This window comes from Mesocricetus auratus, unplaced genomic scaffold, assembly GCF_017639785.1.
Source record: "Mesocricetus auratus isolate SY011 unplaced genomic scaffold, BCM_Maur_2.0 Super-Scaffold_100676, whole genome shotgun sequence".
NCBI lineage: Eukaryota > Metazoa > Chordata > Mammalia > Rodentia > Cricetidae > Mesocricetus > Mesocricetus auratus.
In genome coordinates, this window is record NW_024429266.1 from 103,507,670 (window position 1) to 103,518,153 (window position 10,484).

A 10,484-nucleotide genomic window follows, 5' to 3' on the forward strand; every position below is an offset into this window, starting at 1 on the left:
TGGGATTAAAGGCGTGCGCCACCAACGCCCGGCTGGCTGGGGCTTCTTATTGGCCAGCTCTGTCTTAGTTTCTAACCCATAATGACTAATCTATGTGTTTCTACATGGTCTTATCTTACTGGAGAAGGGTCCAGACCTGTTACTCCTGCCTCTGCTACGTGGTGTCCCCTTGCGGCACCTCTCTCTGCCTACCTTTCCCAGAATTCCTCGTCTGCTAGTCCTGCCTGTCTTCCTGCCTCTATTGGGCAGACTGTTTTATTCATCAGCCAATAAGAAACATATATACCAAAGGACACTCCCCATCAAGTAGACAAAGGCAGCCAGTGAGATCAACCCTGGTCCCAATTCACACAAGGTCGCAGACTAACCCTGGGTCTCTTGTCTGAAAGACTTAGAGCTGTCACAATACAGATGTCACGCTGCTGTCTAGGAGGTCACCACGGAGGCAGGGGCGTGGGCAGTTCCAGGCCAGTGTGGTTTGTGTGGGCTCAGTAACCCTTTCCACGAAGGTTTGCTGGCCTGAGTTAGTCCCCACAGCGTTTGGACTCTTGTGCAGGAAGCCCTTATGTGTGCACAGGTGTGTGGGCCGGGGGGTGGGGGATGCCTGAGGCTCCCTGATCAGCCAGTCTGTCTCAGGAGACAGATCCAGAGCTGGAGGGGTTGTCGAGTGGTTAGAGTCCTGGCTGCTCTGAGGGGACCCCAGTTAGATTTCCAGCAGAATACGGAATATGTCTCCACAGAGGGGGGTGGGGCCAGTGTTCTCTTAGCCACTGAGTCAGCTCTCGTCCCCATGGATCAATGTTCTCATACAGGCACATAGGACCGGGCACTGGGCATATGGGTAAGTGGTTTCAGATAACAGATTTTCCAAAAAGGGAACCAGCATAAGGGATACCAGCACTCTGGGCACAGGGACCTCAGTTCTAGCCAGGCATGGCTAGAGAGATCTCATCTCAAAACAAAAAGAGAACTATGTGTGTTGTGTCCCCTCTGTCCCTCCCTGACTTACTCCCTTCACCGAGCGTCTCCGGCTTTACCTGAAACTTGACCTCAGGATCCACCTGTGTCACACACAGCTATAGTCAGCCACGCCCCTCTTCTGCTCCCTTGGCTGGGATTCAAACTCCGGTCCTGATGTTTGCCAGGTGACCATCCCCACCCACTGAGCCCAAGTCTGCCTTTTGTTTCTGTGCATTTGAGACAGCGTTTCTCTGTGTAACAGCCTTTGTTGTCCCAGAACTCGCTCTGTAGACCGTAGACCAGGCTATCCTTGAAGTCACAGAGATCCTCCTGCCTCTGCCTCCTGAGTGCTCAGATTAAAGGGGTGTGTCACCATGACAACTCAAGATTTATTTTCACCTTCCATTTGTCTCGTCATCTGCAATGGCTGCCACCCCCCTGGCTGTTATGCATAGTGCACAAGGCCAGACGTCATCCGTTCCCTCTAACCCTGAGCTAGCCCATTCTATCCCGCTAACCCTGGGCTGGCCCAGTTTCCTCACCATAGAATCAACAGTGGGCAACCAAATCCCTGAGGTAGATGTCCAGCCTTGGGCTGATGCTCTGCCGAGTCCTCCTGCCTCCCTGCCCCTCTCCAAGGTGCTGAACAGTCAAGGCTCATCCCAGGCTGTCTGCTAGAGCCCCAACCTCTGAGTTAACATACACCCTGCCACTTATACTCTCAAATATTGTGTGTGTAGACAGGGTCTAATGTAGCTCAGGGTGGCCCCAAAGATGACTTTGAACTCTTGTTTTTGGAAACTTCTCACTCTGTAGCCCAGGCTGGCCTCCAACTCAGAGATTCACCTGCCAGTGCCCCCCAACTGCTGGGATAGCAGGTGACCCATTGAGCCAAAGTCCCAGTATTGTCAAAATACTTTATTGACAGTCACATAGTCTTAGAAATGGGTGTTTAGCTGGATGGTGGTGGCGCAGCCTTTAACCCCAGCACTTGGGAGGCATAGGCAGGAGGATCTGTATGAGGTCGAGGCCAGCCTGGTCTTCAGAGTGAGACCCTGTCTCTGAAAGAAAATAGGGAGATGGACATCTGTGGGTTGGGCCTACTCTCAAGTCCCCGGTGTTGGGGAGCCCAGGTCCCAGAGGGGACAGGGAGGGATCTGTGAGTTGGGGGTCCTAGCTCAGGTGTGTCTTGTCTTGCCCTATGCCGGGGTCTGTGGTTGGGCCTGGTGGTCCTGCCCCACTTGATAAGCGGGGATCAGTTTACGGGGGAGGTGCTGTGAGCCCTAGGGTTGTCTCAAGTCTGGACCTGCTACTGCTGGTCACAGCACCTCCAGAGCGCCCTGCACCAGACGGACCCGGAGCCACCCTGGGACCCAGGACAGCCACCTCTCCATCCCTGGCATCTCCAGCCCCACACGACCTGGGCTGAGCAGTGATTCCAAAGCCACCCAATCCAGCAGGGTGGCCTGGCGCAGGCCCTCCCCCACGGTGGTGTTGTCCAGCTCTTCTGTCGAGTCACTAAGCATCGGTGTTTCTATAAAATTCCCCCAGTCTGCGCCGAGGCTGCCGGAAGAAGAACCTTTGTGGGGAGCACCAACGTCTGCCCAGGGTCCTGGGACCTCGGAGCCTGGGGCGATGTCGGGAGCCACGCGGGATGCAGCGTGATTGTGGAGGGTTCTGGAAAACACTGTAGAGAATTGTGCAGTCAAAGGAGGCCGTGGGGGCACAGTCCTGGCCTTCGTTCCCCGGTCCCAGCTTCGGGGTCGCCCCTGCTCTGGGCTGGCAGGGTTCAGTGGGGACTGTCCTGGCTTGTGACACACAGTACGCACTATCATGATTGCATTCTTCCACTTTGTGGACCTGGGAATCGAACTTGGGTTGTCAGCTTGGCAGCAAGTATCTGTCCCCAAGTCCCCTGACATGGGCTTTTGGTGTGTGTATCAGGGGTCTCATGTAGCCCAGGCTGCCCTGGGTGATCTAGAATAACTCTAAACCGACCCTCCTGTCTCCACCTCCCAAATGGCAGGCCTGCACCACCGACACCTGATTTCTATGGCGCGTGGGGGGGGAGCCAGGGCTGTCACATGCCAGGCTTTGTCTGCCCTCACCCTGGGGTCAGGAGGCTGGGACCGCTTACCTCGCACGGGCACGAAGTCTCCAGGGCCGTCGACCTTGTTGGAGTCGAAAGGGCTGATGGAGGGGAGGATGATCAGGACGAAGGACAGTAGAAGGACCTGCCAGACACGGGCGGGGTCACCCCATCCTTCCCCCTCCCCTGTGAGCACACCTGGGCGCACAGGCAGGGAGGCTGAGGTCTCGCTATCAGTGGGTGCATGAGGCTTTATTTTATTTAGATGGGTGTTTGGTGTATCGAGACAGTGCCTTGCTGACCTGTGACCCCTGCCTTTGTTTCCTGAGGGTTATCAACAAGCCTGTCCCCCATGCCAGGCTCCAAGCCTGTCCCCCATGCCAGGCTCCAAGACTCCGCTACTAAAGACACATACGTCCCCCAATGCCCACTTGGCTGAAGCAAAGCAACCCGCCATCATGGGGACGCCGCAGACGCCTGCGTCTGCACTCACCGCTATGCAGGTGCCCGCGTGGGCAGACTTGCTGGTTGACTGGACCACGAGAGCCTGCAGGTGTCTCAGCTGCTCCAGGAGAGACCTTGCAGGGAGAGGACACCCGCTGAGTCCTGGGGTCCCCTTGCTTACTGACCTTTTCCGGGATCCCCTGGCCTCTTCCCTGCCTCTCTGGCCCTCAGTTCCTCTGATCCTGCCACACAGCAGACTCTGCCCTGTCCCAGGCTTTTGCCCAGGCCTTGCCCTCTGTACCAAGGGCATTGTTTCCACTGTTATGTGTGTAGCTGGTTCTTGCCCACCCCATAGGACTTTGTATATGCCAATTCCTCTCTAGCCAACTCCTACACACCCATCAAAGCCCCGAATACAAAATGCCCTCCTTGGTACACGGAGTCTCCTTTCTTGCTCTCCTACAGTCGCTGTGCCAATGTTTGTCCCTCAAGCCCACATCCCCAGCCCTCACCCCCACACACCCCAGGGGGACCCGCCCCCATCTCAACACACACTCACAGATTTTGCTTTTCTAAATGCAAGACCTTCCTCTGCAGCTCCTGGTTCTGGGCAGTGCAGGCTGACATCCTAGAAAGACAAGGACCCAGTGACGTGAGAACACCACCCACCAGGCCCACAGACACCCCCAGGGACACGGTGACACTGATAACCGCGCATCTGCAACCAGGGACACAGTGACACTGACAACCGTGCATCTGTAACGAGGCCAAGGTGTGTTTGTCACTCCTGTGTTCTGTGGGGGGGGACCCGGAGTGTCTCCTGCAATCTCTCTCCACTTTTTTTTTTTTTTAAGAGACAGGGTTTCTAGCCGGGCATTGGTGGCGCACGCCTTTAATCCCAGCACTTGGGAGGCAGAGGCAGGTGGATCTCTGTGAGTTCAAGACCAGCCTGGACTACCAAGCGAGTTCCAGGACAGCCTCCAAAGCCACAGAGAAACCCTGTCTCGAAAAACCAAAAAAAAAAAAAAGAGACAGGGTTTCTCTGTGTAGCCTGGAACTCACTCTGTAGACCAGGCTGGCCTCGAACTCACAGAGATCTACCTGTCTCTGCCTCCCGAGTGCTGGGACTAAAGGTGTGTGCCACCACGTCCAGATTTTGTTTATATATATCGGAGGGAGGTGTTGGCCTGTGTGTGATAGGGACAGAGACAGAGAGCACCATGTGTGTACAGTGCCCACAGAGGCCAGAAAGGGTCGCTGGATCCCCTGGCACTGAGGTCTCAGCCATGGTGAGTCACCATGGGACACCGAGAATTGAACCAGATCCTCTGCGAGAGCAGTCTAACTGCCGAGCTGTCCCTCCAGCCCATACCCAGGCATTTCTTATTATTCTCTTCATCTCTGTGTGTGCACATTAACGCAAGTGCCCACAGCAGAAGCAGCCGTCGGGTTCCCTGGCCCTGGTGACACAGCAGCTCTGAACAGCCCGATGCTGGAGTCAAACGATCCCTCACGAGAGAGCCACAAGCACGCACCTGCAGCCATGGAATCCCCTGCCTCCGTTTCTCCAGACTCCAGTGCCCGGAAGCTGAAGGCCCGACCTCGGCCCTCACCCGGCTATCCTCCTGCAGCCTGAGGTGCGGCAGATCTGCCAAGGGTGTCCACCCTGCTGTGCTCTCTACCCAGGGACTTCCTGACACTTTCCAGGTCCCCTTGTCACTCACGCAAAGACTGGGTGCCCTGACCCCCCCAGCTGAGGCGGCCCCTCCTTCATCTGCAGACAGCAGAGCCTCCTGCCACCTGTCGCCAAGTCTGATGGACCCAAGTTTGACTCCCGCAACCCCCACAGAGCAGAGCCGATCTCCTCAGGTGCACGGTCGCCTGCCTGTGCCCACACAGAACCAACCAGTCAATCACCAGTCAGTCAGTGCCCAGACGGCCCCTCCTTGGACTCCTGGCTCAGCAGGGAGAAACAGTATGTCCCCAGCTTTGTCAAGCTGTGGGAACTTTGGCCGTCTCCAACTCGGTTTCCCGTGGGAGCGTGCAGCCGTGCACCCGCCTTACCGGTTCTCCAGACCATCGATGTACTCTTTTTTCTTCTTCCTGCTTTCCTGAGCCGACTGTTTGTTCCGGATCTTTCTGCGGATTTTTTTCAGCACTCTCTCCTCATACTGCAGAGTGGATGGAGTAGGGAGCTTTTGTCGACCTCTGCTGACCCCACACCCAACCAGTGATCTGCTTGTTTGCAGGAGACAGGGTCTCGTGTAGCCCAGGCTAGCCCCTAACTTGTAGGTAGTCAAGGATGACCTTGCACTCCTCATGCTCTCCCCTTGCCCTCCTGAGTGCTGGGGCAACAGGCCTGTGGCACCCGCCTGGTCTCTGTGGTACTCTTATGCCTCCCTGGATGCACTCACACTGCAGACCCCACTGAGAAAATGTGGGGGCGCCCTCTTGGCTCTGACCCAGGCCACAGCGCCACCTGGTGGCAATGCCTGGGGCCAGCGCTTCGCCATCAGTGTAAACAGGCAGGAAAAATCATTCGGGAGGTAGAGGCAGGCGGGTCTCTGTGAGCACGTGGACAGCGTGTCTACAGAGCGGCTCCAGGACAGTCAGGGCTACACAGGGTTCCGCCCACGGGGCCGCACACCCCTGTCAGCACTCGGAAGGCGGAGGCGGGCAGACAGGAGTTTGAGAACAGCCTCAGCTGCAGTGAGATGGCCACGCGGTAGACCCACCGCGTACCTTGGTGAGCGGCAGCTGGGTGGGAAGAGTCACCCCCTCTTTAGCCAGCAGCTTCTTCTCATCCTCTGTCAGCACCAGCTCCTGGCAGTGCGCACTCCCAGGTCCCAGCAGCTGGGAGGAGGCCAAGGAATGCTGTTGCTGTGGAAACCAGGGGCGTCCATTAGAGGCGCTGAAACTGACAACTTGAGCAGGACATGGGGAGGGACATAAGCCTGTCGCCTGAACACCCAGGGCGACTGAGACGTGAGGAATGCTAACTCTGGCAAGACCCTGTCCCCACAAAATAAAAACAGGACTGGGGGTGGGGCTCGGGGCTGGGGGTGGGGCTGGGGTGGGATGGATTGATTGATTGGCAGGTGCCGAGGTCTTACATCATCACCACTTAAACGGATACTTTGCTTCCGACAGTCTCTATCCTAACCGTCTCCCAGCAGGAAGCTGGTCCTCCCATAATCACCCATGGCTTCCCCCAGCCCCCTTCTCCTTTACTGAAGAGTGTGCCGGCCCAGGAGAGCAGACACGACACTGCAGGACTGTCTGGGCATCGGTCCCAGGCTGTGCAAGGCCAACATGCGTAGCGTCTGTGTCGACATTCAGGACCCGGGGCAATGGGGTGGGGATCCCTACCAAGTCCCCACCACTGCCAGACAGCAGCAGCTCCTTCACCGTGAGGTTGAATCTGGAAGGGGAGCCAGCTTGCTCCTCCGGGTACAGCATATCTGTGCTCCACAAGTCTGCCAGGTGGGGAAGGACAGAGAAGACATTGGGCCGTCAGTCTCAGAGCCCAGGCCCCAGCAAGTCCCCAATGTTAGCCTCAAAAACTAAGGCCTTTTCTCATATTAAGTCAGGGTTTCTCTGTGCAGCCCTGGCTGTCCTGGAACTCGCTCTGTAGACCAGGCTGGCCTGGAACTCACAGAGATCTGCCTGCCTCTGCCTCCCGAGTGCTGGGATTAAAGATGCATGCCACCAGGAAACAGAATCCTGTTTCTCAGTTTCCCCTCTGCTGTAAGTTGCAACACAAACTCATCTTAGCATGTGGATCTGTGTCATGTGGTTATAGATGCGCAGTGTGTTGTAGGGGACTCAGAGCCAGTACAGCCACGCAGGGGTACAGGCTAGGACAAGGTCTGTGTCATAGCTGGCCTGTCCCTCCTGATGGCCTGCACACAGTAGGCATGCTGTTTAACAGCACAAATATTGCAGCAGTAAACTCTAGCTTCTGAGCAGACTGAGCAGAGCTGTGTGACCTTAGGAAAGTGCCTTCACTTCTCTGGACCTGGATTTTATCAGGAACAAGGGCTTTTTATTGTTAATATTAATTTATGTATATAAACGCTCCCATCTGCATGTATGCCTGCAGGCCAGAAAAGGGCACCAGATCCCATTACAGAGGGTTGTGAGCCACCTTGTGGTTGCTGGGAATTGAACTCAGGACCTCTGGAAGAGCAGCCAGTGCTCTTAACCTGGGAGCCATCTCTCCAGACCAGGAACAAGGACTTAATGGGAGGAATAAGCACCTATCGAATTTCCATAGACAGATCATGGGGCGTAGTCAGGGTGGAGCCCCGCCTAGAATTCCCCAGTGAGGGGTTGGTAGTGTAGTCAGTGGCAGCCCTGTGTCCCTGGATCTCCAGCTTGGGTTCTTCCTAGCTAGGGATGCCCATGGATAGATGTCCCTGAAGTAAATCATTATTGATCTGTGGGGGTGGCCTCTGATAAGCTGTCCTTCAGAGCCTGTGCCTGTGCCAGGGGCTTGGGAATCTCCCATACTTTTATTGAGCACTCCTGTGTTAGCCACACTTGGACAAACCAAGATCCAGGCCACCCTCCGGCCTCCCGCCCCGGTTGCCTGGTGTGTGAGCCACCTGTGGGAGCCTCAGGACTGAGGCTGCTGCCACCCCCATCTGCGAAATGGGCCCTACCCCCGTGTGCCCCCGCCCGCAAGGTGTTCATCTGTCCCAAACTCACCCAGGTCAATGGCCACCGAGGACTCCAGTACTTGTGTCCCTGGAGGCGCAGGGCATGGGGCACTGGGTGGGTAGGAGGGGCAGGGCCCCTTGTCTCGCTGGCTCGGGTGACACCTGGCTGCTGCGGCAGATGCCCCAGGGCTGCTATGAGGAGGGGTGTCCTGGGGATCTGAGGGGAGATCCTCGGAGATACCGCTGTCACTGTCAGCCGGGGACCACAGGGGGGAGCTGGGGTCAGAGTCTCCAGGTCCCAGGATGGAATTGAGGAAGTCATCAGAGTCGGAATGTGGTAGTACCTTCTAGAAGTGGAGTGGAGAGAGTGACACATGCTTATTCAGACTGCTGTGTGAGTCTGGGCAAATCCCCCTGGCCCTCACTATGCCTTCGGGACACAGCCGTCCTTTCTCTGTGAGCATTGAAGATGCGACAGCAGTCAGATTACAAGGAGGGAAAGACGGGGACAGCACCTGAGTTAGAACCTGAACTCAGTTCCAAGCTGGCCGTTCACCCCCACCCCGGTTAGAAGGAGCGTCTAGCCAGCTGCGGTGAGCCGGGCTCGCAGGCTGCCAGGTTCGAGCCAGCAGGCTGTGGGCGTTCCTGCGCCAGCCCGGGCCCCCAGCACTGGCTGGAAGAGTCCACACGGCAACCCTTACCTGCTCCTTCCCAGCGTGGCTCCAGCCTTCCGCCAGCCCCACGTTTCTCAGAATGCCGTCCTGCCGGTCAAACAAGAGGTCTAGGAGCTCCAGGCTGTCCAAGGGACCCATGGAGCAGGCAGGGGACGCCATCTGAAGTGAGGAGAGAGACGTCCTTCATACACAGCACCTGACACTTCTGGGACCCTGGTCCCCCGGGCTGGGTCTCCTCCGTCTGTGGATAGGCCTGGGGTCGCCAGGAGTCTTTAAAAGACCACAGCAGTGGGAGGCTATGATGTGAGTTCTCTGGAGGCTGAGGCAGGAGGATGGCAGGTTCAAGGCCAACCTGGGTTACCTCCAGCCAGACTGAAAACAAAACAAAGTGAAGGAAACAAACGAAATCCGGGCATCCGTGTGGCTAGTGTGCTGAGGCCCGCATTTCAATATAATCTTAAAATGTTACTATAGATGTATGTAGAAACTTCTAGAGATTGGCACCTGGATCAACCCCGTCCTGAAGTCCCACTGCACTCCCTCTCCAGCCATCCCCTCGCGGGTGGGACGGGTCCCGGCCAACAGCTCACACCGCCCATGGCCCCTCACCTTTCCTGCCCCTATGTCCCCATCCATGTCCCGACCTGTGCAGCCCCTTCCCGGGTCCCTGTCGCCGCCTGCTGCTCCCTTTGCCACGTCTCCACCCCCAAAGGATGCTGAAATACGGGCCCGCAGCTCCCTGGCCAGCCCCCGCTGCAACTGGGCGCCAGGGCAGACAGACAGGACCTCGGGCCAATGGCGAACGGCGGCGGGGGAGGGCGGGACGACCGTTATCGCTGTTTTGTGCTTTTCCAAGGAGCAAAGAGCAAAGTCTGGGGTGTCGGGTCTGCCTGACCTCTCCCCTACTTACAGCCACTGCTTCTGTCTAGCCTCACCGGATGTTGGGTCCCCAGCAAAACGCAGGGTTCTTGGGTGGTTCGTGCCTGCTCGCGGGACAGAGTGAAACAGCAGCCCCTTGGGTGTGGAATCTCGTCCCCCTCGCCAGGGTGACAACCCTCACCTACTGAGCGTCCCTCACCATCCCACGTATGTGATCAATCCCTCTAGAATCACCTGGCCTGCATGTATTTAGCCAACAAATATTTATACAAACTGCACGTTCCCGGCCCCGGGCCTTTGCACCGCTGTCCACTGCCCCGTCGCTCTGTCACACGGAGTCTTTCCTCGCCTAGATAGGGCTGCAGCCACTGGGCATCTAAGGATGACCTTGAACTCCTGATCCTCCTCCCTCCTCCTCCTGGGATAGCAGGTGTAGATGACAGTCACCACCCCTGGTTTACGTGGGGCTGGGACACAAGGACCCAGGGCTTTGTGTATGTTAGGTGAACTATCTCGCCATAACAGCCTTCAGAGCCCTGCCCGCCATTTCTGTCCACTTCCTGTTTCCCTTCCACTTCCTGTCTCCCCAGTGCTGCACCCCACCCCAACCCTGCCTGGCCCCAGCCACAGCAGCACCCTCAGTGGCCAGGATGAATTCTGTGGGTCATTTCTAGCAGCGACCGGTGTCCAAAAGAGAGCCGGTATACAGCTGATGCTCAATTGATGCTTGCTCATCGAACACCTCCTGTGTACCAGCCACCGGATTAGGTGTGACCA

At 57.0% G+C, this 10,484-nt stretch overlaps 1 protein-coding gene and 1 long non-coding RNA gene across 4 annotated transcripts; one reads left to right on the top strand and one right to left on the bottom strand.

Annotated features, from left to right (window-relative positions):
• Nucleotides 1–1,863: 1,863 nt before the first annotated feature.
• Creb3l3 (cAMP responsive element binding protein 3 like 3) lies at nt 1,864–9,553 on the bottom strand. Of its 3 annotated transcripts, none has more exons than XM_005083272.4 (10): nt 9,438–9,553; nt 8,856–8,987; nt 8,204–8,501; nt 6,863–6,969; nt 6,236–6,373; nt 5,558–5,664; nt 4,053–4,121; nt 3,543–3,627; nt 3,098–3,194; nt 1,864–2,647 (listed from the first exon to the last, which is right to left on the bottom strand). In XM_005083272.4, exons 1-10 carry the CDS (start codon nt 9,462–9,464, stop codon nt 2,280–2,282), a joined length of 1,428 nt encoding a protein of 475 aa, XP_005083329.1. In that variant the 5' UTR covers nt 9,465–9,553; the 3' UTR covers nt 1,864–2,279. The 3 variants fall into 3 exon arrangements, with proteins under 3 accessions (XP_005083329.1, XP_040594141.1, XP_040594142.1); XM_040738207.1 differs by lacking the exon at nt 9,438–9,553 and adding an exon at nt 9,333–9,395; XM_040738208.1 differs by lacking the exon at nt 9,438–9,553 and adding an exon at nt 9,333–9,395 and having other exon boundaries at nt 2,329–2,647; nt 3,098–3,150.
• On the top strand, nt 2,643–5,608 carry LOC121136825. The gene is made up of 2 exons (XR_005873978.1): nt 2,643–4,265; nt 4,918–5,608. It is a non-coding gene; the product is annotated as an uncharacterized LOC121136825 (long non-coding RNA).
• Nucleotides 9,554–10,484: the final 931 nt, after the last annotated feature.